General features: G+C 56.6%; 1 protein-coding gene across 4 annotated transcripts in view; it reads left to right on the top strand.

Annotated features, from left to right (window-relative positions):
• ACTN4 (actinin alpha 4) overlaps nucleotides 1-26,715 on the top strand; it is a 70,644-nt gene that overhangs the window by 28,255 nt on the left and 15,674 nt on the right. For 3 of the 4 annotated variants that reach the window (XM_044911480.1, XM_021701120.2, XM_044911479.1), the window contains exons 2-8: nucleotides 15,880-15,994; nucleotides 16,234-16,353; nucleotides 19,493-19,579; nucleotides 20,620-20,707; nucleotides 21,208-21,286; nucleotides 22,360-22,441; nucleotides 23,210-23,295. In XM_044911480.1, the coding sequence (XP_044767415.1) occupies nucleotides 15,880-15,994; nucleotides 16,234-16,353; nucleotides 19,493-19,579; nucleotides 20,620-20,707; nucleotides 21,208-21,286; nucleotides 22,360-22,441; nucleotides 23,210-23,295 (657 nt within the window). Of the gene's footprint in view, nucleotides 1-15,879; nucleotides 15,995-16,233; nucleotides 16,354-19,492; nucleotides 19,580-20,619; nucleotides 20,708-21,207; nucleotides 21,287-22,359; nucleotides 22,442-23,209; nucleotides 23,296-24,299; nucleotides 24,386-26,715 lie in introns of all 4 variants that reach the window. The other variant, XM_044911481.1, reaches the window with a different exon arrangement.

Below are 26,715 nucleotides of genomic sequence, written 5' to 3'. Positions count from 1 at the left end.
GGCTGCCTACTTTGGCCCCTCTGCTGCCTTTCTCGCTTTCTCCCCGTCGAATTCTCTCAGTGGGCACCGGGCCAGACATGGGGGGGAGCAGGGACGGGGACGACGACGTCGGGATACAGGCCTTCTTATCTTCCCTTTGTTTGTTGCTCCACCGTACAGAAGGGAGCAGGCCTCCCCCGCCTCAGACTGGAATGGCCGCACATGTGGTGTCTGCCTTCCTGCCGCTGCCCGCCACCCACGGAGCTGAGAGGATCAAAGGCTTTAGCAGGGGAGGGGCGGGGCGGGGGTTCACGCCAGTGGCACCAGAAACTCCCCTTTCCCCTTCCAGAGCCCCGTCTTCCCCTCCATCCGGTGGGACATGGGGGCCACCGTGGAAGGGCCACGGCCCTTTGGAACGGATTTTGCACGGAGGATTTGAGATTTAATGCAGCGGTATTTCTCAGCAGCACAACTGTGTTTCAAGTTGAGTCTCATGCGTATCTGCCGTTTTATAAAACAAACAAAAAGAGCTCTGCTGAGGGTAAATTTGAGTAGGGGGCACCTTCCCTCAAGGCAGGGCTCTTTTGGGAATGCTGTTTGAAAATCACTCCTTGGTATGACTTCCCATTCTCCACTCTTGTTGGCCTTGGGGTGTCCCTTTGGTGGAGTCCATTGTGGTTCACTCTCGGGCCTGTGTGTTTCTGAAGAAGGTGGTCGAGGGTGGGTCCTAAGTGCACACATTGGAGGCGGCTGCGTGCCGAGCGGGGTCATGGTCCCCTCGTGGCGCTGGCTTCCTGGTTGTGTTAGAGAGCGAGGCTCTGCCTTCAGGGTCCTCTCCATCTTCACTGCTGTAACCCAGCCATCCACACAGCCGCCGGGGAGGCCTTCCTGCACCATAAGTCTGGTCATGCTGCTACTCCCGTGAAACCCCCCGGAGACTTCCTGTTGGTCTTAGAATAAGCCCCAAACCATGGCCTGTAAGGCGCCCCGTGGACTAGCCTTCCTCTCCTCTACTCCAGCCTTGCCCTGCTCGGAAGTCGGTGGCTCTTTATCTGTTCAGGCTCTTTTGCCACCTCCACAGAGAGGTCTTCCTGGACTGGCTGAACTTGATCCCCGCCTCAGCTGCCCCCTCCGCCAGTTGACTCTTGCCACATTGCCCTGTTGTACCACATTGTCTCCTGTCTTCTTTTCTACTTCTCATCTCCTCCGCTGGAACAGAAGCTTCATGAGGGCAGGGATGTTTGTCTGTTTAATCCCAGTGCTCAGAATAGTAGGTGGCGTATAGTAGACACCCAATACATTTGAAAATTAGAATGGATGATTGAAGTTTGGGAGGGGCTCAGAGCAGTGTCTCCTTCCGGGGGGGCTGGGGGCTGCCCGGGAGGGGGGCGTCTGATGCCAGCATTTTGGGCCCAGGCTGGGATGACTCTGGAATCCTGGGAGGCCCTGTCACCTCCTTTGGTTCTCACGCAGTGTCAAGGCACAGAGACCTCACCATGTTGTACCCCGCTGACCTGAAAGGCTGTGCCTCCCAGCGCAGCTCCTGTCTCTCCTTCTTGGACTCCTCTGGGAGAAAGCAGGTGGTTGGGGCTCTCTGAACCCATAGAGGACTGGCTGTTCTGCTCTAGCCTGAAATTGATTTCCTCCAGGCCCTGCCTTGAACCAGGCCCTGCCCTGAACCAGTTCCTGTGAACAGAGGGAGGGGTCTAAGCCCGGCCTCCCCTGCCACATGGGAGGAGGAGAGGGATAGAGCCACTGGGCCTAGGAGCCACCAGCCTCCCCCCACGTCTCTAAAAGGCACACAATGGCAGTTGGGCTGCACCTTTGTTTTCTGAGTCACCAGTGTGATAGCCTGTCATAAATTGTTATTTCCTATACTTTCGGAGCTTTATCAGGCCTCTCCTCTGCAATCCGGGAACAGATTTGATGCAGGGTCAGTTAACACGTTGTGTCGAAATCTGTCATTGTGCCCATATAAGGCAAACTCCTCGGGTTACTTTTTACCTTGGCAGAATCACAGGAATGTCAAGGTAACCAGGCCACCTCAGCATAGCTCCGATTCTCGTTGGGTCACCTGACTTGTCCTCCCTCTCCCGTGACTCACCCTGCAGCCCATCGCGAGGTCTGCGGTGCTTACGGCGGATGGAATCGGCCAAGGGCCTCCGGGGCTTCACTTGGTTCCGTTGTCTTCCTTAGAGTGGATCAAATGAGAGAAACTACGTGAGGTATCTCATGTGGGGCCCAACAGAGCGGGAACCAGAACCGGAAAGCAGTCTTGGTCAGACTTGGGGTTGGTCGGGAGACATGTGGATCCCAGTTCTGACACCCCCCAGCTGTGTGACCACGGGCAGATTGCTTCAGCTTTGGGAGCCTTATCTGTAAAATGTAGGGCACTCAGAATAAGATTCTGGTAAGCAGTAAGTGTTCAATAAATGTGAGTCATTTGTACAGTTAGATTAGGGGACGCCTCCTACCCCGCCCAATCATAAAAACACCTCTTGCTATCTTCTTTGAAAGCTCAGCTCCATAGCAGTGCTGATGGTGCAGACAGAGCTGGGACGCCAAGTCCTCCCTGGAAGACTGACCCCACACCTTCACAATGGCACTCCATTAACCGCTCTCTTCCCGACACACACACACACGTAGAAAGCCACTCCTCTGTTGTGACAGGGCCGGGAGTTGGATCTGCCCCTGAGAGCGATGGGGGGGGCCTCCTCCTCCTCCTCCTCTGACATCACACTGCTCCTGGAGACAGTTGCCCCTTATGATTGCTCTGTGGTTTGGCCAGGCCTCAGTACCAGCCCCAGGAAGGCCTGTAGGTGGGGCAAGCCAGAGTGAGAGTCTAGCCCTGTCACTCTGCCAGGGCAAACGGTTTCACCATTTTTAATGGAGCAATTATGAGTCAGAGGTTTCAGTCTCTCTTGACTGGTTCCTCCCAATCCTGTAATTACCCTTTGGCTATAGAACCTTATTTTGGTTTTTCTTTTTTAAAAAAAATCCTTTCAAGACACTATTGATATTGTCCAATTTGTGTGTTCAAGGGGTCTAAGATGGAGTGAATATGGTAAAGGAAAAAAGACCCCCAAATCGAGAATGATTTCTTTACCCACAGAATTTGTGCCCCCCATGTCCACCATCATAGTGCCAGGAAGTAGAGCCAGGGACCTGCTTACATGAGGCTGAGGGCAAGAGTGGGTAACTCTGACCACCACCAATTACCTCTTGGCAAACTCCAAACTCTAAGCCAGGAATTTCTGGTCTGAGGCACCTCCCAGAGTGACGATGGATTCATTCACTCCCTCATCCAGTGTTCATTGAGCCCCTACTCGGTGCCAGCCCCCAAGAGGAGTTGCCCTGAGCCTCGGCAGAGGGTAGGCAGGCTGACAAGTACCCAGCACCTCCGTGGGCCCCCTGCCAGTGCTGGTCCACTCAGAGATGAGAGGAGTTGATCATGCAGATAAATGCCCTATATTCTCTTGGCCTCCAAACTCACCCTGCTTCTCGAAGGGATCGTCTTACTCCCAGGCCCTGTGAGTGCGAAGCCAGTGGGACAGAGTACATATGAAACAAGTGTATGTGAGTGCTGCTCTGGGCTCCAGTTTCCCCCACTGTGTCAAGAGCATGGATTTCCAGGCCAACGCAGTTCTGCCCTAGCCATGTCACCCACCCCCAGACACCCCTCCCTGCTTTCACTGGAGTAGGAGAAGGCTTCTGGCCTGATCAGTGGACCATTAAATCGGAATGTCCCAAAACAAGAAAAAGGAAAAGGATCACTGAGGAGGAGTTTCAGTTGTCAAAGGCAAAACATGCACTGTTAGAAATCACTTGTAGGCCCAGCATAAGTACCCTCCTGCCACCACGGCCCAGTTTGTGGATCATGTCAGTTCCAGCAGGAAGCAGGCTGTCCCTGCTAGATGATGAACAGAGGGAGAAATGGTGATGTTTGCCCTGCCTCCAGATACCCCTGCCTTTTCCCTTCTCAGTTCTGCTGGGGTGTTTCCGGGGTGGGCTTGCTGGCTCCGAGCAGCAGTAGCCTGAACGACACCGGCGTCTGCTCAGTGCCCCCTCTGCATCTTTCTCCCCAAATACCAAATGCCTGTTATCTAGAAAGCAAGTCCACGGGCGGATTTGTCCATGCTAAAACGTTAAATCTACAGACTGGTTTTCTTAGGCACCTGTTCAGATTCCAAGCCACACAGTCTCAGGGCCAGAATTGGCTCACTTGGCTATCTTTTTGAAGGATCAGAGTTTAAACCAGATGATCTTTAATCTCCCTCCCTACCCCGAAACCTGAGCTCAGCTGTAAGCCATTGAAAGTAAATGGGATTTTTGTAGCTCAGACTCCCTGTTGTCCAGGTGAAGGGCCCCTGTGCCTGATCGTTTCACAGCAAAATGCCAGATTGGTCCAGAGGAGGTGGAGGGCATGTCCCCAGTCTCTGCTGCTGCCCTAATTTAAAAACTGCCTTTTGGGAGTGGAAGTTTTCTCTTTTCAAGGTAGCCATTTCAGGTAGGCCTCACCCATCTCTTCTTCCTGCTAAAAGCTTTCTTTTGAGATCTGAGTGCTGCCTTCTGCCTCAACCCTTGGGCCCCACCCGCCTTTACTTCAGACTCTTATCTCCCTGTGTACTGTGTGGGGAGGGCAGCCTCTTCCCCCTTGGGGAGGACCCATTTCTTTGGTGTAATCTGAGTAGCTTTGGGTTGGTTGGTTGGTTGGTTGGTTTTCCGTGTGTGAGATAGCTCCGGAAAAGGGCCAAAAGTTTAAGAACAGAGACAAGCTCAGACTGGGTGACCTTCCTACCCTGGGCTGCCTCCCCTCTGCTTCTCTGGGGGGTTTCTTTTAGCCCCAGAATCCAGTTCAGTCTGACAAATCCAGGGGCTCCCTAGTTCTCCCTGGGCCTCAGATTCCTCACTTATAGAATGAAGGAGTTAAATTAGAGTGGTGGTTCTCAACCTGGCAACATGTTAGACTCACTTGGTAAGCTTCCTGAGTTTCATTATTCAGGACCCATCTCCAGGGAATCTGATTCATTTTACCTGGGGTGAAGTTCAGGCATTTTTATGAAGCTCCCAGGTCCCATATATTTATTGTCAATTGATATCCGGTAAGGGCGAAAGACATACTCAATAGGTTAAGAGTCGTCTTTTCAATAAATAGTGCTTGAGACAATTGGATATCCATATGCAAATAATGGAGTTGGCCTCTACCTCACACCATATCCAAAATAACTCTAACTGGATCAAAGACCTAGAAAGAAGAGAGCATAGGCGTAAGTCTTCGTGACCTTGAATTAGGCAATGGTTTATTAGATGGGATACCAAAAACACACGCAACCAAAGAAAAATAATTATCTTAGACTTTGTGAAAATTAAAAACTTTTTTTGCTTTGCTTCAAAGGACACTCAGAAAGTGAAAGTAAAAAGCCAACCCTCAGAATGGGAGAGAATATTTGCAAATCATATATCTGATAAGGGTCTAGTGTCCAGAATATATAAAGAACTCCTACAACACAACAATGAAAAGACAAATAACCGGGCGCCTGGGTGGCTCAGTTGGTTAAGCGACTGCCTTCGGCTCAGGTCATGATCCTGGAGTCCCAGGATCGAGTCCCGCATCAGGCTCCCTGCTGAGCAGGGAGTCTGCTTCTCCCTCTGACCCTCCTCCCTCTCCTGCTCTCTGTCTCTCATTCTCTCTCTCTCAAATAAATAAATAAAATTTTTAAAAAAAGAAAAGAAAAAGAAAAGACAACCAATTAAGAAATGGGCAAAGGACTAGAAACATTTTCCAGAAAGGTTAATACAGAGTCAGTAAGTACATGAAAAGATGCCCAATATCATTAGTCATTAGGGAGATGCAGATCAAAACCACAATGAGATACCACCTCACAACCACCAGAATGACTATAATCAAAAAGTCCGATAATAAGTGTTGGCAAGGACGTGGAGAAATTGGAACCCTCCTACGTTGCTTATGGGAACGTAAAATGGTGAAGCCTCTTTGGAAAACAGTCTGGTAGTTCCTCAAATGATTGAACAGAGAGTTGCCGTATGGCCCAGGAGTTACACTCCTAGGTATATACCTAGAGGAAATGGAAACACACATCCACGCCAAAACTTACACGTGAATGTTCATAGCAGCCTTATTCACCATAGCATAGGTGGGAATGACCCAAATGTCCATCAGCTTGTGGATGAATGGATAACTTTTTTTTTTTAAGATTTTATTTATTTACTTATTTGAGAGAGAGAATGAGATAGAGCATGAGAGGGGGGAGGGTCAGAGGGAGAAGCAGACTCCCCGCCGAGCAGGGAGCCCGATGCGGGACTCGATCCCGGGACTCCAGGATCATGACCTGAGCCGAAGGCAGTCACTTAACCAACTGAGCCACCCAGGCGCCCTGGATGAATGGATAAACAAAACACGATACATTCATACACTAGAATAGTGCTCAGACAAAAAGTAACAAAGTGCACCTGCTGCAACTGGATGAACCTTAAGAACAGGCTGAATACTGTATGATTCCATTTATATGAAATGTCCGTAAAAGGCAAATGCATGGAGACAGAGAGTAGACTAGCAGTTGCCAGGAGCCGGGGGCAGGGTTGGGGGGAGGGTTGGGGAGTGCTCGCAGTGATGAAAATGTTCTGGGATTAGGTAGTGGTGATAACCATACATCCTCATGAATAAACTAAAACTCACTGATTTTTATACTTTAAAAGGGTGAGTTCTATGGTATGTGGATTAACTAAAAAAAAAAAAAAAAATTGGTTCTCCAAACTGTACACCTGATTAAAAAGAATGCATGGCACACCTATGATCCAGCAACTCTGCCTCTGTGTTGCATTAGTCCTCTACTGCTGGGTAACAAATTGTCTCAGAGTTTAGTGGCTCGGGGTGCCTGCGTGGCTCAGTCGGTTAAGTGTCTGCCTTTGGCTCAGGTCATGATCCCGGGGTCCTGGGATCGAGCCCTGCGTCGGGCTCCTTGCTCAGTGGGAGCACAGCTCCCCCTGCTTGTGCTCTCTCTCTCTCTCTGTCAAATAAATCTTTTTTTTTTTTTTTTTAAGATTTTATTTGGGAGAGAGAGAGCATGAGCGGGGGGAGGGAGAGGCAGAGGGAGAAGCAGCAGACTCCCCGCTGAGCAGGGAGCTGGATGCGGGACTCGATCCCAGGACCCTGAGATCACGACCCGAGCCGGAGGCAGACACTTAACCGACTGAGCCACGCAGGTGTCCCATAAATAAAATCTTAAAAAAAAAAAAAAAAAAAAAAGCTTAGTGTCTTAAAACAGTATTCATTATCTTAAAAAATGAAGGGGAGAGAGAGAGAACCAGAAGAGCTCGAGGGTAATTCTAGTGTACAGCCAGGGTCGAGAACCTCTGGACTTAAAGGGTCTCTGGCAGTGTGAAGAACCAGGTGTGGCCCTTCTGTTCCTTTACTCATCTGGTGGTCAGACTAAGGGAAGGGTGGTTCGGGCAAGATGGTGTTGTGTCAGCCACCAGAGTACAGCCCACAACGTGGCAAATCCTGGGGGGGTTCTGGCTTTACCAGCTGCAGCTCTCACGCCGCGGGTGGTACCTTTGGGAACAGGAAGGATACAGTAATGAATAGAAATCTCCTGATCACTCACTCTCTGCGGGCTGTGTGTGCATCGCCCTGTCGAATGCTCACATCAAGCCTGTTATCCTCATTTTACAAAGAGGCAAGCGGAAGCTGAGAGAGGTGACATTTGTTTTCTAAGGCCACACACTCAGCAAGTGGCGAGGTGAGGATTTGAAGCCACGTGTGAGATTCGAGAGCCCCCGCTCCCCACTGTGTCACTTTGTCCTCTCCTCAGCGTGCCTCCTAGCCTGCCCGCTGCCCCCCACTGCCCAGGCCCCCCCCCTTGCGCCAGGGTCTCGGCGAGCCCCACGGCCCTGATGCCTGAGCTGGCATGAGGCTCCCGAGGTTCTCCCGTCCTCTTCCATCAGAGTAGCAAGCCAAGAGCAGGGTCTTCCCTGGCTGGCTTTTGGAATGTCTACAGCTCCGGGATGCCTTTTTGTGAACTGTTGAAAGCAAGCAGTTTTATCCCTATCTCAGGACTCTCACCAGTATAAAATGGGATTAGAAACTGTGACGTCATCAGTGACTGGACATGAGAAGCCCCCAGACCATTCTGCTTGTTCTAGGGTTGACTGAGCAGCGGCTGCGCAAGGCCGTGGGGTCCTGCAGCAGACCGGACTCAGCTCTCGTGGAGATTACGGTACACTCAGGAGGGAGACTGGTTACGGACAGAGGATGTAATTTCTTGAGAGTAACAAGTACAGCAAATACGACATAACAGAGTAAAGTGATTGCAGGGTGCAGACGTCAAGGTCAGGGAAGACCTTCTGGGATGTCGTCTAGACCAATCTTCTCACGAGGTGGGGACGACACTGCAGAATCAGTCTGTTGCTTCCTGGTGCTTCCCAGGGTGATTGGCCGAGGCGGAAAGGGTGGCTCGGTGGGGGGGTTTGGCGCGTGGGGGAGAGCTGGTTTCTGGATGGACACGCAGGACCTCTGGAATGCTCACAACTCCACTCTGCAGTATTTATACCTCTCCTCCAACTGGGAAGTCAGAGCTTTTTCATGTAGGCTGAGAAAACTCCGAATAAGGCAACGTCAGGCCAGGACATAAGAAGCATTCCATATTTCCCTGTAATTGCTTTCAAATTAGGTTATGTCGTCATGGGACAGGCATACGCAACAGGCCCGCTCTGCTCTTGACTAGCTGTGGAGTTGGGTTCTGAGGGGGGGGGCGGGCAGCTCATTGTGTCCGCCGTGCTGCAAAACTACCAGCCTCAGTTTCTGGTGGGGCTGCATCCATCTACCTGGCAGCCAGTTCATCTTCTGTTCTCGGCCTGCTCCCTGGTTTCTCTCCCCTTCGGCTCTGGTAAAGGCAGTGGGTCTTCAAAACAGTACTCAGGTGTACCATCTCAGAACTGTTCCAGAGCCTCACAGACTCCCTGGATGGTCCATGCAGCTGTTGCCAGGGCGATCGCCTTTTTGCCTGGGCCGTTGGCAACCCAGATTCCAGTAGGCTGAGCCATCGGGCCCTGAAAGGGCCTTTATAGTTGGTGATCTAGCCCGGGGGTCAGGGGAGCAGTTTCTGCTTTCAGGACCTGAAAAGATGCCCCACTGGGGCCAGGCCTCGTCTGAAGCGTGGCATATGGGTGATAAGGGTGGATGCCTATCCTTGGGATAAATAGCTGTCCCTCCCTTGTGTCCAAGCCCCAGACACCCTTCCTGAGGACCCGTGGAAGCAGGAACCATGGGCAGCATCAGAGGCCACAGCAGGCAAGGTGGGAGTTCAGGAGGTGGGACAGCGCCCTCCCCCTCAAGGCAGCTGGTGCCCCAGCGGAGCGGCAAACCCAACACGGTATTGCAGAGACGAGGTTTGAAAACTCCCAGCACCATAGGGAGCCCTGTCTTGCCTCCGTGTGCCCTGGGGGAGTTTGCCGTGACCAGTTCCAGTCAGTCCTGGGCCGGGGAAAAGATGCAGCCTCGTGGGTCAGGCTCTTGGCCTGTGATGTCCTGCTAAGGGGGTGGGCAGCATAGCGGCGGAAGGCGGGGGATGCAGCGTGAGGCAGCAAAGAGTTGGTCCTAAAATTCTGTGAGCGTGGAGTCAATGGAATCCACATGTGAGCATCTGCCGTGTGAGTAGGAGTAGTGCAGCCTTCGACCCTGGTCCAGGAGCCCCTGCTTGCCAGGGCCCATAATCAAAGCCAGTATGCTCACCCCAGCCAAGAGACTTGGCTGAGCCTGTTTCTCGGCCCAGACTGACTTTTCGAGAGACTTCCCTTTATTCTGGGTTTAGTGGAATTCCAGCTTCCAACAGACATTTCCCTCCACACCACCCCCTTCAGTACCACGGCCATGTTTTGTAACAGGAAGTCTTTGAGAAAAAGAGGGTAGGAAAGTTTTTCCAGCTGGGGCGGCCGCATCCCACCAGGACCCTTTCTTGCACTCACCACTCACCATCACTCTGCCCACTGGAACACCACTTGGTTGCCCTGTGTCTTCAAATGTTTGGTTCTTATTCAGTGACTGCCCAGAGTAGAGAGGGTTTACCTCTTTGGGTTGGGGGAGGGAGTCATCAATGAATGGCTCATTAAAGCCCCCTGCTGCCACATTCCTGGCTGCTTAGGTCACCTCCCGAACAATATCCATCATTCATTCACCCAGCCGCCCCACATCCTGGCCACTGGGAGGGGTCCTTGTGACACAGGAAGGACTTTATGGCCAGCGATGTTAGCCCTCCCCTCCCTCCCCCCACACACAGAGTGACAAAGCAGAAACAGCCCAGGGGCCCCTCCAAAGCTTGCCTGCCTTCCCCGCTGCACCAACAGCACTGGGAGTGGTGACTGGATCCCAGAGGAACCAACAAGTCTGTCTTTCTCTCTCCTTCCACCCCTTCCTCTCCCCCACTCACACCCTGTGCTATTTTAACAACCAGAGGAGAATTTTGAACAGGCTGCCAGTGTGCAGAGGCAAGTTCTAAAGCCTCTTCTCTGTGGTTTTTTTCACGTGGGTTCTCAAAGACAGACAAGTCCACATCCTTCCTTCCTCCCTAGATAGGTCAAGGGCTGGGTGCAGGCCCCCTTCTCAGAATGGCAAGGACAGGCTGGGAGCAACAGGGCCACCCCTGGTGTTGTTTCGCCCGCCTTGCACTGGGTCCAGGCCACCCTTTAGGAAGCAGGCGAGCTTTTGGAGGTACAGCTCTGCCTGCCTGCCTCACCCTGTGAGCTCCCCTCCAGCTCGGGGACCGGGCTGAGGCTGGGCCCCTTCTTGACCCCATTCTGCTGGCTCTGCTTTGCCAGGCTAGTACCGAGCATCCCACTCAGACATTGTGGACGAGCGGCCACCCTGGGCTTGTGTTGACAAGCTCCGTGACCTCGGGCAGGTCAGTTCACCGCTCCCTGCCTCAGTTTCCTTATCTGTAAACTGGAGATGATAATTTACATGATCATGAGGTTGGAGGTTTTAAAGAGTTACTACGTATAAATAGTGAGAACTAGTAATTAGCAATTCTTGCATAATTACCTTTGACATGCCCCACCCCCGCCCCCCGCCTTCACCAGAATGTAAATTATCTGTCAGCTTTGCTTCTTCCCATGCCCGGTACCCAGTAGGGGTTCCAAGGTGGGGTTTGTTGGCCAGGCGAATGCACTGAGTGCCCGGGGTCACAGACACTGCTGAGTCCGTGCTTACCCTGAAAATGACCTTAATGGTAAAGCCCAGCTGAGCTCGATGCCTTTTGCCTTTTCCTACTCCCACAGAGTGCCTGCCGGGATCTCTGGACAGCCCCCCCCGCCCCCCGCCGGCCCCACACCCCCCAGCGAAATAGAAACCTTGAGCTTGCCTTTCTCAGTCACAGCAGTCGGTATCTCCAACGTGGCTCCTCCGCCTTCCTCCCGCAGGTCTCTCTCAGAGGCTCTTTACTCTCTCTCTTCTTCCTGGTCCTCATGCATCGACCCTCGCCTCCTTCAGCTCTGCCCTCACACGGCAGCCGCCAGTGACCTTCCCCAGGCCCCGTGAGGTAGGCCCTGCCGGCCTCCTGGTACAGCTTGCCCTGTCTCACTCCGTTCCTTTCCCTCCGACTTGCCTGAGGGCCTTGGCACATGCTGTTCCTGCTATCTGGAAAATATCCCTTATTTTTGTCTTCACTCTTTCTCAGTCGTATCAGAGTCTGAGAATCACCTCCTTAGGGAAACTTCCCTGTGTCTGCCCCTGCCACTAGATCAGGAGCTAGCATGTTGAACACTCTTTAGCTCCCTTTCCGGGGGGGGCAGCGGGGAGGAGGGCACATACCTGACACCTCAGAGTGGGGCCTCTGGAGCTCCGAGCACCTGGCTTTATAACTTTCCAGGCGCGTGACTACCTGTGGTCAAGTCACGACACCTCTCAGACCCTCGGTTTCCTCATCTGTAAAATGGGGCAACAGTGGCAGCTACCCCACGGGATAGTTGTGAAGATATGAGAAGTTAGTACTTGACACAGCGCTCAGCACATAGTGAGCTCCATGGAAGTGTCCGCTCCGGTTGTAACTCTTACCACTTCCCCTGCGCGTGTTGCTTCTGTAGTTGAGTCACTTGATTCGCGAGACCCGCTCCCTGGTCAGACCAGGCGCCCCATGACTGTGCAGGCTGTGTCCACGGTTGCTCACGCCTGGGTACTCGGCCCAGGACCTGGCCCAGGGAATGGACGTATTCCAACCCCATGGGCCCGGGGCATCACGGAGTGTTGGAACCTGTTGGCGGTTGGGCTCTGTAGCTCGTGCTCTGAGAACTGTGCAGAGCGGAGGGTGGGGTGGTGGGCGCACAAGGCCTCTGTTGAAACCACCCCTCCACACTACCCACCTCACACATCCTCGTCTAAGCTGGGCAGGGAGAAGAAGTGTATAAGTAGAGAGTTATTCTCATAACCAGCTAGAAAAAACTGAATTTTTAATGTCCCTTTCGAATTCCAGCTCCACCTCACCAGTCACTGCTTGAAGAAGTGGCCCTCTGTGGTGGCCTTGTTCCCTGAGGATGGCCTCACGAGGTCCTGCTCTCCCTGTCCGTGAGCCCCTGGTGTCAGTACGTGCCCCTCATCTTCCAGAAGGAGGAAACAGAGCCAAGCAGGGCATGGAGTGGGAGGGTGGGCAGCCTGTCAGCGGGGTTTCTGTTCTGTCCGTGGCAGATTCAGGAGCCTTCTCAGCACCTAGGCGGGCAGGTGGATATTCTTCCCAGCACCTGCTCTGTGTTCTGCTCAGGACTCTGCCTGCTTGCAGTTAGGGAGACGGAAGTGCACAATGCATAGTTACCATTTATTGGAAAATAGAACTTTCTTTGACATATGTATACCACTGAGTGCTTACTTCATCTGTGCCAGGCACAGTCCTAAGTGATTTACTTGAATTATTTTGTTTAATCTTCACTTAAGAGGAGAGGTTACTGTCCCTGTTTCATCACTGAAGAATCTGAGGCTCATTGCTTGCCCAGGGTTCTCCTGCTGGCGGGTTGCCTCCCTGGCGGCAGCAAGATTTTGACCCGGGTCTGTGTGAGCCCCAGGCCCTAGAGGGTCTTGTGTGCTCCCCAGAGAAGATGAGCAGAGGATGGGGTGCACGTTTGGAGGGCAGATAGCGCAGTGACCTTGTGAGGACGGATAGCCTGAACCCGATGAGGCGAGATTTGTTCACAGCCGCCACAGGAAGAGGGTCTCCTGCAGTTTCATTTCCGCTGCAAACCATGGGGCTGGGGTGAGGGCGAGGGCCTTTGCAGAGAGGGAGGTGGCCAATTCATCCGGCATTTACTTTATGCCAGGCACTGCGTCGGGTGCTTTAAAGCATCTCCCCCACTTAATCCTTACAGCAACTACAGGAGGTAGGTTCTGCTAAGTCCGTCTTACAGAGAAGGAAACTGAGACGTAAGGTCAAGGAGCTGGCATTCGAACCCGGACCTGTGCCCTTTGAGAGCACGTGGGCATAACCCAGGCAGGCCAAGGTGATGAGAGCTGCCACTTAGACACGTTCCTGGCCCCTCCTTGCAGACCAGGGGCCTAGATGTTGGCCCTGACAGCACCAGAGCCCTGAGGGGCTTGGCCTCTGGGAATCGCTCTCTTAGGTCCTCAGCCTCGGGATATGATTGGTCGCTTTGCTGCTCGCCAGCGTCTGGCAGGTGCAAGCACGAGCAGAGGCCCGGCGTTCCCAGCCCGCTGCTGCCCGCCGCTTTGGAGGAGGTCGAGTCGCACGCCTGCCCGCTGCCCACCACCATGGCCGGCTCCGGCTTAGGCATTCTAATGGCATGTGGGATGTGAGACGGAACCCCTATGCCCCTGGAGCTTGCACACGTGCAGGCGATGTCCAGTAAGACACAGAATGACTGGAGAATGCTGCTGAGAGCTGCCGAGGGCTGCGTGGTGGCCAGGGTAGGCAGGGGACGGAGAAGGCACTCTGAAGGAGGCAGCAGGATTTCAGGAGAGGAGGAGATCTGGGGGCGGCCCAGCGATGAGCGGGGACCTGCTGTTTATTGAGCACCTGCTGTGTGCGCTATGGGCATCGCCATCGCGAACCCTCACACTGACCATGACTCGGGTGCCGTCCTCACCGTGTTATGGATGGGGAGGCGGTGTCCAGGAGGTTGGATGGTGTGTCCACATGGGTGGCGGAAGCAGCAGCCTAGCCCTCGTTTGTCTGACTTGAGAGTTGCGTAGGGGGAGCTGGGAAATGGGGTGGGAAGACCCGTTCCCATGTTCCTCAGTGAGCTTGGTGGCCGGAGCTCATGCATGTGGGGAGGCAGAGGACAACACCCAGGTGTGAGAGCCCAGAGAGAAAGGTTCCGTGATGAGATCTGCACAGAGGAGGGGACATCCGGGTCAGCCAGTGTGGGTGTCCCCAAGGAGCGGCACTTCAGGCTGATTTTGGGGGATCGGTAGGTGCCAGCTCAGGAGAGGCAGCAGCAGGGCCCAGGCACCCTTAGCTGAGGGGACAGCCTCACACAGGATGGGGTCTGTGTTCCCCATGCGGAGGGACTCTTCGAGTTGGCAACAGGTGGGGTGGGGGGCCCTGGGCCACCCACAGTCATCCACCATTCGGGTGTGGGTTTGGAAGGAAACCTCGTGCCCATCCTCACTGTGGTGCAGCGTATTAATTAGGTGGCTTCTTTGTCTGGGAGGGGCCTTGTGTTGAGTCTCTGAGTGAGCAGGAGTGGTGACAGTTGTCAAAACACATGGTGCTCTGCCAGAGGCTCCCTGGCAGCCCCTCGCCCCCCACATGGCCTCTGCCTGCGCCTGGGCCTGGAGTGTGCTCTTGTGCGCCCCTGGCCCTCTGCCCACATCCACGCTGGCCCCTGCAGAGGGAGGGGGCAGGGCGGGGCATGGGGGCTCCGTGAGAAACAGAAGTGTGGCATTTTTCCCAGACCCTGCTGTGGGAGGCTAAGTTGCCCCAGAAGGTGTCTGGACACGTCCATCTTTAACTGATGTGACGTGCGTCCTGGGGGCTGATGTCTGCTGACATGCCGAGCCGGCGGCGGGCTGAGTGACTGGGGCCTTGTGCTAGATATTCCGTGTATGGGATTTGGGCTTGTTTGTGGCCCTCTCTGCCCGAAAGCATCCTGTCCCCTCCCAGCATCTGCATGCCCTGTGTTTCACAGAAACTTCCTCAGAGACGGCTGCCTAACCCAGGTGGGAGGTGGGTGCCTGCCTCCCACTTGCCTTCCAGCCCCCTCAAGCTCCCTTAAGATTTGGAAGAGTGGGATGTGGAATGTTCTCCAGGGAACAGAGGGTGTCTGGCCTGCAGGGAAACAAACGAGGCTTGCACAGGGCTCCGAGGAGCTGTGCTCCTGGCCTTTTAGGGGAGGTGTTCGCTGCCAGGCCACCCAAAGCTCGGAGAGAGACCCATGTGAGGAACCCTTGAATTTACAGAAGGCTTTTATTTTCCAGCTGCTTTCCTGCCCCAGGTCATCTCTGTGCTGCCTGAGCTCCTACCTGAAGGGCGAGGAAGCTGGTGCTGGCTGGGGCTGGGACCCGTGGTCTTGTCCCCCGGCTGGGGGCGCGGGCGGGGGAGCTGGATGTGTCTGTCCAGGAGAACATAAGCTCCCCGAGAGTAGAGACCCTGTGTCTCGCTTCCATACTCAGGGCCTCGCGCTCAGTCACATTTGCATGACTGGGTTCTTGTCCACCCTCTGCCACTTACCCCCTGGCTGATGGTGTGGTGGGTCTGTTAACTATCCTAAGCCTCAGTTTCCTCAGGTCGACTTGCCCGGGTCGCTTAAAGAGCAGAAATAGTGCATACGAGGGCTGCGTGGTGGCCACTGTTGTCCCAGGGTCAGGACTGTGTGTCTAGCCCTTTTGCTAGAAAGCCCCAACAGCCGCACTGACCCTCCAGGCCTCTCTGTCACGTTCCCCAGACATTCACAGCCTGGTGCAACTCCCACCTTCGGAAGGCCGGCACGCAGATCGAGAACATCGATGAGGACTTTCGAGACGGGCTCAAGCTCATGCTCCTTCTGGAGGTCATCTCAGGTGAGGCCCCTTTCCACCACAGGACAACCCACACCTGGAACAAGTGGGCTGTCGCAGGTCCCGGGGACACGGCTCACCCCAGCAGTCCTGTGCCTGCTAGGGGGAGCGTGAGGCTTGAGTGACGGCAGCGTGTCTGGGCACTGGCCTGGGGGCAGCTTGGGGGGCAGAGCACCGTGGCGGCCAGTTCTGGAGAGCAGTGGGGTCACTAAAGCTTCTCTTTCTCGGTGTGTGACTCTCAGGAGAGCGGTTACCTAAGCCGGAGCGGGGCAAGATGAGAGTGCACAAAATCAACAATGTGAACAAAGCTCTGGACTTCATCGCCAGCAAAGGAGTCAAGCTGGTCTCCATCGGGGCGGAAGGTGAGCTCGGACAGGGTGGCTCGGTTCCTGACCTGTAGGCGCTGAGCCCCGAGCTCTGTGTTCGAACAGAACTTGCGTGGGTGGCAGAGAGAGCACTTGGGGGTGTGTAAAGCTCCAATGTGTATCTGCAGTGACCACAGTGACTGTCTTCTCGATGTGATCGTTGAACCCACGACTCTCCCCACCCCGCACCTGCAGAATAATCCATCCAGGACTCGGGAATCCATGCCCCCTGTCATGTAGGGCAGGCCTCTTCTGCATGGGAGGAATGGCTTTGACTTGGACCCTGGTTACCCTCACTTGCCCTCCTTGAGCTGGGCCCCAGAGACACCGACAGACACGTGGCCAGGCATCTCTCTGTGCCTGGAGCACCTTGGCCCTTTGGTCCTGCCTGGTATCTGTGGGCAGGAGGGAATGCAGAGAAGAGAAGGACATTCGAGGCCCAGTGTCGGGGCTCTGGGGTGGAGGGTGCAAGTCCAAAGGTCAGTGACAAGACCTTGCTGGCCACACGGCCCAAGGGAGTTTGGCCTCTGACTGGATCCCCAGGACCCTCTGTGCCCCGTGGGGATGCCCAAGACCGCGATCCTTCATTCTAGATCCTCCCCCTAGAGCAAAACATGCTGTCCCTCCAGCAGCCAGCTCATCTTGAGCTCACAGCGCTTTTGGAGATGAGGCGAGGCCTGATGGAGCCCAGAAGCTCCCCATCAGCCCGCGCTCACAGTTCAGCTCATTAGAGCAGGATTTCCTACACCCTGACATCCACGTTGTCCCAGCTTTTAGAAAAACAAAGACAACTAATTGCCGTTAATGACCGGGCTCTGAGAGTTTGGCCAGGACTCTAGGCCAGAGTGTGTGTGCTGAGTTCCAAGGCTCTGCCCCAGCCTGGGACCTCTCCGGGAGGGGTGCCAAACGTCACATGCCCTGGTTGAGGTGGTTGGTGTTTGTTTAAAAAAAAAAAAATCAAACACCAAAAATCAGTTGGGTCCTCAAGTTTTCTGTCCTTACATGTATCTTTCATCCTGGCTCTGCACTATCTTTCGGCCTCTCTCAGCTGCATTTATTTTGCTCAAATGCTCGCCTGTAAATACAGAAGGGGTTAGAGGAGAGACCCGGTGGCACTCATCAGTTTTCATTTGAAGAAAAACTCCATCTAGAGATGTTCTCTCTTCATGCCCAACTTGGTTCACTCCCAGTCCCTGTGACCGCTGGGCCCTGGGACGAAGCTGGAAGGCAGCCCACTGGAGGCGCCCCAGGGGCTCCAGAATACCTGAAAGCCTAGCCCCCCGCCCTGCCCCCGTCGCCCTACCCTCCTCGCTGTCTGGGCCGTAGCGGAAACCTGGCTTCCTCGTAGGGGCACAGCTGTGGGTCCGAGAAGCAGCTGGTGCAAGTGTCATGAGAGAAGCTGTCTCCCCCCCGCCCCCCTCACAGGAGCTCCCTAAGCCCCCCATGACCAGCTTCCTTGTGCAGCCGGCCGGGTAAGGGAGCCGCGGCCTCCTCCCCAGACCGTATCCGTCCCCCCGCTCTGGAGTGCCCGGCGCTTAGGAGAAACGTAGATTTCCTGACTGAATGGCTGCCCTTGCCCTGGGCTCGGAAGACTCGGCCTGGTTTCCGGTTCTGGGCTTCTTAGCCCTGGGAAAGGGCCTGACAGACATTGTGTCCTTCCCCTGCCTCCAGCCAGCCGGCTACGCACGTTTCCTTCTCCTGACACTCTAAAGCCAAAAGCTGCCCTCTCCATCAGCCCGCATGGCTTGGCTGTGGGGAGCGTCTCCGTGGTGGCTGACAAGCGCCCACCTTTCCCTCCCAAGCGTGCCCTTGGGGAAGGTTCGGCCCCCTCCTCTGGGTGACTGCTCTGCCTCCTGTCCAAATCAGGCCCATTCTAGAGTGTCCTGTTCTCGAGGGTCAGTGGGCAGAGTCCCTCCCCACACCTGCTGTGCTGAGATCTCGGGCGGCAGGGGGAGCAGAAGGCTTTCAGAGGACTGCCGTGGCCCGTTTGGCCGGCGGACTCAGGGATGAGGCCGCTTGCCCTCACTTCTCTTATTCAGCACGAGACACGTGGTGCCCTGAGTGTTGCAGAGAAGACTTCTCTCTAAGCCCCCAGAGCTGAAGAATGTGTGGTGCAGACCCTTCTCTCTCACTCCCAGAAGTTGGAGACCATAGCGGGTTTTTGGTTAGTTAAGGAAGTGTGTGCCTTACCAGCTGGGCCTGCGTCCCTGCTGTCCCTGTCCTGCAGCCTCGTAGCTTCCACAAGGGCGGGGGCTGGGGACACAGCGGTGCTCATGAAGGCAGGCCGTGAGCAGGGAAACCAGCAAACACGTGGTTACAAATGGTGGTCAGTGTGTGAGGGGGAGAGCGGGCTGCCGGGGAGAGGCACCGGGCCAGCCCCTGTAGGTGGGCGGTGGGGGAAGCCATCCCGGGAGAGGTGACGGCAGAGGCTTCCAGGATGGGAAGGACGGCCATCTGAGGGAAGGGCCGAGGGGTGTACTTCATGGGCGGACGGAAGGTGTGAGGTCCTTCCAGCAAGGAGGAACCTGGCTTGCCAAAGGGACCCAGCCAGAGTGTGCCAGGGAGCGAGGGGCTGGGTCCCCCAGGGCGGGGCTCATGAGTGGGATTCGGGAGCGCAGGTTTCGTCTGAGATGTGGGAGGGCTTAAGCAGGCGAGCGGCACACATCTGATGCGTCTTTTAATGTGAGCGCCCTGGCAGCTGGGTGCAGGTGGGTCGCACGGGGCAGAGGCGGCGGGGTGTCCAGCTCGGGGGGCGACCACGGTGGCCTGGACAAGGGTGGAGGGAAGTGGACAAGATTGTCAACAGACAGCAGCACAGCATGGCGGGGAGACGTGCCCGTAATAGCGTGAGGGAGGCGCAGGCGGACGGCTGGGAAGGCCAGCCCCACGCCGGGGACGGGCCTCAGGGAGGAGCGGGCTTGAGCTGGCCAGGTGGGAAGAGGCCCGCAGGTGCCAGGCGGCAGAAGGCTCTGGGGACAGTGCATCCCAGCATTCAGGCGACATCTCCCAGCAAGGGTGGCCCACAGGCCTGGGTAGCTCCCGTCGGACGATCAGAGCTCATCTCTACACAGAGCCAGCAGGAGTCCCCTCTGGTTTTAACAACCTTCTCATCCTCTGCCCCCTTCTCTGCATGCAGAGATTGTGGACGGCAATGCAAAGATGACCTTGGGAATGATCTGGACCATCATCCTCAGGTTCGCCATCCAGGACATCTCTGTGGAAGGTGAGAGCCTGCGAACTGGCAGAGGACAGCCTTTCTTCCCTGCCCTGCTTCCACCCAGGTTGGGGCGAGTTAGATTACAATGTTGGGGTTTTGTCTTCCTGCTTGAGCCTCTGCCCTGTTTCCCAGCGTCCCTCCCAGAGCCCGGCCCTGTGCAAGAGTGGTTAGTGAGTTGCTGGCCCAGGCTGCAGGTGAGGGGGGCCCTAGCAGCTGCCCAGCTCTGGTATCCACCCAGAACCTTCAGCTCCCGTGGTCTCCATCTCCGTGGACCCTCACCTGATCCTCGTCAAATGGGCACGATTGGCCCCATTTTACAGTCGAGGAATCTGAGTCACAGAGCAAAGTAGTGACGGAGTCAGGCTGGCCTGGTTCTCCCACGCATCAGTACCTATGTGTTTCCGCTGGACACCCCCACCCTCCGACCTTCGCCTCCATGACCCAAGGGCCAGTCCAGGCCAGCCAGGAGTGAGCTGCTTCACTTCCCCTCCAAACACTTGGGTGTGCCAGTACGCGGCGGGGATTCCTGCAGTAGGCCACAGCAGTGACCGGCACAGACGTTTCCCCTGCTCCCAGCACCCCCACACTGTCCCTGGGGAACAGACAACCTGGGCCCTTCCCACTCCACTTTGCTGAGGCCGCCGCCGAGCGGGCTGGGCCCGGCACTCCTGACCCTCTGCTGATTCTTCACTGTTCAGGAGAGGCCGAGGCCAGCGTCAGGGGCTTGTTTGGCCGCGTGTTCTGGCAGATAAAGGCATAGGCTGTGTGGTCAGAAGCATGGCGTGGTCGCAGGTCCTGGTGCGGCCCTGGCACTGTCACTTCCCGGGAGGACCCTGGGCAGGTGGCGTCTCAGGGCTGTGCGTGTGTGCGGGCCGGTGCTCAGGACCAGCGGACGCCTGCGGCGTCTGGAGCAGGAGCAGCTCTTACTCCCAGCTGTGCTGCCCTCCGTCCGACTCCTGTGCTCGAGCCCAGAGTATCACGGCCTGGGGCTGGGTGCTCAGCGTTGGGCTTTGATCCCGTGCTCATCGCCCTCATGTGTTCCTCAGAGACCTCTGCCAAGGAAGGGCTACTCCTGTGGTGTCAGAGGAAGACTGCCCCGTATAAGAACGTCAACGTGCAGAACTTCCACATCAGGTGAGCGCCCGGCCAGAGTGCCGCAGCCTGTCTCCTTCCCTCGCTGCCCCGAGGCGAAAGGCCCGCAATGGGCCCGTCTCCCTCCGCCGCAGGCTGTCCCGTTCAGGGGGGTCACGCTGTCCCAGAGGCCAGCCCTCGCTCATAAAGGACTTGTCACGTGTCAGGGGCTGGTTGAAGTGTTGACAAGTATTCCCTCCTTTAATCCTCACAACCCCCCAGTAGGCCGTAGGTACTGTTACTACCCCATTTTACAGACACGGAAACTGAGAGAGCAGGAGGTGATGAGACTTGCCCAAGGTCGTGCTGACAGCAAGTGAGAGCCAGGATTTCACCGCAATCCGTCCACCTCCAGCCGCTCCGCTCTGCTGTCTGCGTGCAGTGCCCGGCACACCCCCTACCCCGATAAATGGGAATTAGTCCTTCCCGTGGGCGTCCGGGCCACCAGCGCTCGTTGGATGGTGAGAGGGCCCTCCTGTTCACCTTCTCCTTTCCATCCCCAGCTGGAAGGACGGTCTTGCCTTCAATGCACTGATCCACCGGCACCGACCAGAGCTGATCGAGTATGACAAGCTGAGAAAGGTTTGCCTCTTGCTCTTGCCCTCAGTGGCCCAGAGATCCACAGAGTCTGACCCTGCCCCTGATGCTGGGTCACCTCCCCCAAGCCCGTCCATAGCTGGCGTCCTCAGCTGGATTCTGCGCTCAGATAGGCAGGCTAGGCTCCGTGGCTGGTTCTGACCTCCCTCGCTCCCCTTGGGGACTGTCCCCTTCTCCCTTTATGGGCATTGCAACTGCCCACAGTTATTTTAGGGCCTGGCCAGCCATGCCTTCCAGCTCCCCTACCTTAACCTTTTAGCTTCTAGAAGCATTTTCTCTCCACCTAACGGAGAAGAGGGGTAAGGAATTCCAGACCATCACCACTGGCAGGTGATTCCCGTGTAGGGGGAACTGTTCTGATATGCCTGTACAAAGCTTGCGGTCCTGTAAGACCAAGTCCCTGCCCTCTAGGAGCTCCCAGCCAGTGGAGAAGGCAGGATGATGTGTCCGGAGCAAACCTGCCCCACAAGGCCATGCACGTGCACTCAGGCTGAATGGGGGTGGGAAGGGGATAGGGCCAGACAAGTCGGAGGATGGATAATGCACCTGAGCTGGCATGGTCGGGGAAGGGCCCCTGGGGGGGGGTGGGGCACAAGCCTGCACTTGACCTGTTTAAGCCCCACTGAGCAATCGGATTGGGCTCTAGCTGGACATGGACTAAGGCACATGAGGGAGGGTCTTGAATTCTGTGGACAGTGGGGAGACAGTGTGAAGGGATGCTTCGGGAAGGCTAGACCTCAGAGGCTCTCGGTTTACCCCCTCCCCGTCACCCCCCCGCCCCCAGTGCCTGGTCTGGACCCCACTTTCCAGGTTTCAGGACGGAAGTCTTAATCTGGGGTCTGGAGGGCTGGAAAGTGTAAGAAAAGAGCCCAGCCGCATTTTCTCAGGAGAAAAAGTCGACAGTTTGCCCCATGAAGATTTCCAGAGGCCTTCCTTTGGGTGGGAATCAACTATCTGGGTGTCCCCCCCTCCAGTCCCCACCGCAGCACAGGGGCCTGAGAACTGCCTGAAGAACGCTTTCCAGTCCTGCCCTTGACAGTTCTTCCTCTTTCCCCCAGGATGACCCTGTCACCAACCTGAACAATGCCTTCGAAGTGGCCGAGAAATACCTAGACATCCCCAAGATGTTGGATGCGGAGGGTAAGTACATCCCTTTTGTTCTGTCACCACCCTGTTCTGCGGGCAAGTCTTGCGGTAACTTGAGGGAGCTGGCCGTGCCAGTGAGAAGGCTGAATGAAGCTGGTCGAACCAGGGACAGCGGTCCTGCCCCTGAGCCAGAGTGGGAGCAGCCTGAGCAGACGAGGCAGGCTCAGGGAGGGATGGGCAAGCCGGGAAAGGAGGGCCTTGAAGAAGATGGGTTCTGGGGGCCGCATACGTGTCCTGCCAGAGCCCTGCCTGAGTCCTGCCCGAGTCCTGCCCCTCTCTCGGGGTGGGCAGGCCAGGTGGCCAGGGAGGGCTGACTCCTGCAGACAGCCAAGGCGGCTGCCTTCCCTGCTTGCCCCAGGCTCAGAGTCTGGAGCCCATAAAAGGGGAGTGTTTGTTTTTTCCTTTTCCGGCTTTGCTCCATTTCCCAGCCGTGCACTGCCCCCAACCAGGACCCATGGCTCTGGCCTCTGGTGGCCCCTGGGGCTGACTGTTCAGCAGCCCCTTGAGGCCATTCTCAGAAAGAGGAAGTGGCCTCATTCTAATCCAGTTCCCACAGCCTTGGCCTTTCTAGAGACCACAGGGGATGGAGGGGCCGAGGGTGTGGACAAGCCCACTGGAGTCACCAGGGGTCACTGAATCCATTCTGAGGGTCCTTCTCCTGGGATGCCTGTGGCCTTGGGAGACTTTGGATCCCAGTGAGCGACCCCCCCCACCCCCGCCCGCCCCTACTTGGGCGGTTTAACCCTTGTCGTTCACTTACAGACATCGTGAACACGGCCCGGCCCGACGAGAAGGCCATAATGACCTATGTGTCCAGCTTCTACCATGCCTTTTCGGGAGCGCAGAAGGTACCGGGCAGGGCCAGGCAGGCCCACCTCGCCGCCACTGCCCAATGCCGCTGCTGCCTCTCGCCTCCCACGCTCACCTCATTTCTCTTGCAGACGGCAGTGGCCTCTCTCCGACTGGAAGCCGCCCCCCCCCGACTCCAGGCGGCCCTGCCCATGTTGTAGTCTTTGCTCACGGTGTCTGTTGAGTGCCCACTCTGGGCCAGACTCTGCTCTAGGCATGGGGCATACAGTAGGGACTAAGGCAGGATCCCTGATCTCATGGAGCTGACATGCCAGTGGGCGAGACAGGCGACAGGCGTGGCCACAGATCAAGTTGTTTCACGTGGTGACGAGCACAGTAGAGAACATGGGGCAGGATGGTGGGGGACAAATGCCGGGGTGCTGCTTCAGCTGGGGGCTGCTGCGGGAGACTTCTGCAGGCACCTGCCGTGATGAGCAGGAGCTGCTGGATGAAGATCAGTAGGGACAGCGTCCCAGGCAGATGGTAGAGCAAGGTGCAAAGGTCTGGCAGCAGAAATGAGCTTGGCTTATTCAAGGAATAGCCGAGAGGAGAAAAATGAGGTTGGAGATGGTAACAGGGCCAAGATGTGTAGAATCACAGTAGTGAGGGATCAGGAGTTCTGTTCTCAGGGCCCCTGGAGACCATTTGGCGGTCTGTCCTGGGGTGGTAGCTGGTTACGTAGGACATGATCTCACTGATGTTTTCGGAAAGATTGGTTGGCCTTTACCCTTTGGGCCCTGCACGAGGCTTCCTCTCCAAAGCCAGTAGCCAGTGTCCGAGAGCCAGCTCTGGTTAGGAGAGGGACCCACTGATTTGGACTTGCCCCTTTGCCCTACAAAACCCCCGCGAAACGTGCCCACGCCGCCGGAGCCGGGGTTTGGCTTCCAGTCCAGAGCAAGCGCTATTCCTCCCGCATGAGCCTCGGGCCCGGCCCCGGCCGCCCTCCCTGCAGCTGTCACTCTCTCCTGCCTCTCTCTCTCTCTTTCTCTCTCTCTCTGCGCAGATATTGTAGGCACTCTGAGGCCAGACGAGAAAGCCATCATGACTTACGTGTCCTGCTTCTACCACGCTTTCTCGGGGGCTCAAAAGGTGAGCTGGGGCAGGAGCGCCCCTCTCTTCTGTGGCTGGAGCCGTGCCCTCGCTGTCCCCCTCATGTCCCCGCCACCCATTTGTGGTTGGGGCCCTGGCCAGGCCACCCCGCAGGCCGCCCCGACGTGAGGATGACGGTTCTCGTGACCGTGGCCTCCCGGTGCCAGCACACCACGGATATCCTCTGTGAACGCAGCCCACCCCGTGGGGTCGGTGGTGGTGTCTCGGTGTCTCAGAGCTGCACTGGGCACCTGTGCTCCTGGCCGCTGGTCGCCCCGCCCTTCTTCCTGTGACCCGCGCCTGGCCGCTTGCCCGCTGGCCTGGCTGCGTGCTCTCACGGGGAGCACTGGCCTTTCCTGCCCTCTTCACGGCTCCTTCCCCTCCCGGACGCCACAGGGAAGCAGGTTCAATCCTCTCTGGGCCTGCACCTGCCGGGCCCCCCTCCCCAGCAGGGCCGCGGACACAGCGCACTCAGGGGTGTCTGTGCCCAGTGGCAGTGGTCCGCTTCCACGAGAAGGCACCCGGCTGGCCCTGGGGAGAGAGACCCTGCCTGGAGGCCTGGGCACCTTTGTCCCCTCCACCTGCCTCCCGGTCTCTCGGGCAGCAGTGTAACTCCCAGTGACTTGATTGCATGTCACCAGTTAGAAGTGGGCAGGGCAGGGGAGGAGAAACAAGCTCTCGTTAATTGAGCACTTACTACATGCTGGGCAGTCCTCCAACGAGTCCGCGTGCACAGGTTCGAGGACAGTCCCGGACACGCCCCAGGAGGGTGGGTGCCGTTACCTTCTTGTGACAAAGGAGGAAACCGGAGTTCAGAGAGGTGGGGAGCTGTTCCCAGAGTCACAGGACCGGGACTGTGCCTGCTGTCTCCTGTGGAGCACCTTCCTCGGGGCCAGCAGGGGCCCTCTGTTTGCCATCTGCCCTGGTCCCTGCTCTGTCACCTCTCAGCAGTGTGACCTCAGATTAGTCCCTTCCCCTCAGTCTCCCCATCTGTAAAACGGGGATCCTACCCGTTCCTGTCTCAGGATTGTCCCGAGGATGAAATGAACTCAAGTAGGTGAGGGGTTTCGTTTAGAATAGTGCCCAGCCCTGTAAGTGCTCAGAGATTGGGTGGTCAGAGCGGCCTGCGGGGCGTGCCTTGCCCACCGTGGTCCTTCGAGCCCTGTGGCCTCTCCCCGCCCACCCAGTGTGTGGCTGGGGCTTGTGTTTGCAGAGTTCTGCTGGGGCGGGGGGGGGCACAGGCAGGGAGAGCAGGGGTGTGGGGCGGGCAGTGGCGGAAGATTCCTGGACTCAGACCCAACCCGACTAGTAGCACGTTTGCCACTGGACTCACTGCTCCGCAGGCCCAAGCCGGCCTCACTGCCCACCACGTCACCCTCTCCTGCCCAAGCTGCCCTTGTGGGCGTAGCGCTGGCCTCCGCCATGGTGGAGGCTGGGAGGCCTTGAGGGATTTGTGGCAGCAGATAGTGGCAGGAGAGCTCAGGCCAGAGCATTTGGGAGTTTGAGTCAGCTGGGCCCCTCTTGTGAGAGAGGAAGGAAAGGCCAGGCTACTGGGAGCTGCCTGCTCACCAGGGACGTGCCGCGCTCAGGGTTCTCCGGCTGTGGGTCCAGCTTCCCCAGCCTGTGTTTACTTCTCAAGGCAGTCCTGCGATGCTTTTATTAGTGCTGCTCTTTGTCCTCAGAGACTCAGTCCAGCGTTTTGGAGGAGTGCTCTCTGGCATTTGTTTTGTTTTATAAGCGCAGGGCGAACTCCAGACCTTGCAGGAAGTATGCCCGTTCTCTCCTGATCGTTTATTTCTGGTCACTAAGCATTTGTTCCTCATTCCTTTGTTTGCTCCTTCATTCATCAGCTCCGAGTACCTAAAACCTACCGAGCCCTGAGTGGGGTGCCAGGAATTCAGCGGTGAAGCAGAGCACCTCTGACTAGCAGCTCCCACCTTCACGGGTGGATCTGAGCACGGGGTGCCTGTTGTCTCTCCAAGTCAGGGGTCAGGGACTGACCTCTGCGACACCCCCACCCCCCAAGCTGGGACCTTAGTTCTGCTTCCGGCACTCACTTGGCCGAGGCCCTCATGAGCCTCATCTCTGAGGAGCAGTGCCTGAGCCGTCGGTGCGTGCCCTGCAGTGTAATGCGCGGTGTGTGCGCGTGTGTGCACACACCAGTCCCAGCCGGCCCCCCCTCACCTCCCCGCCTGGCCCAGAAGCAGCGTGTGGATGGGAGTGGCTGGGCGTCGGTGCCTGTGGCCAGTGGGTCTGGAGCCATCCCCAAGCCTCTCTGTTTTCCTTCCCCACCACTCCGTAGACCCTCCTCACTCTTTCTGTTCCTGTTC

The sequence above is a fragment of the Neomonachus schauinslandi genome, chromosome 16 (assembly GCF_002201575.2).
Source record: "Neomonachus schauinslandi chromosome 16, ASM220157v2, whole genome shotgun sequence".
NCBI classification, from domain to species: Eukaryota; Metazoa; Chordata; class Mammalia; order Carnivora; family Phocidae; genus Neomonachus; species Neomonachus schauinslandi.
This window is presented reverse-complemented; position numbering and strand designations above follow the sequence as displayed.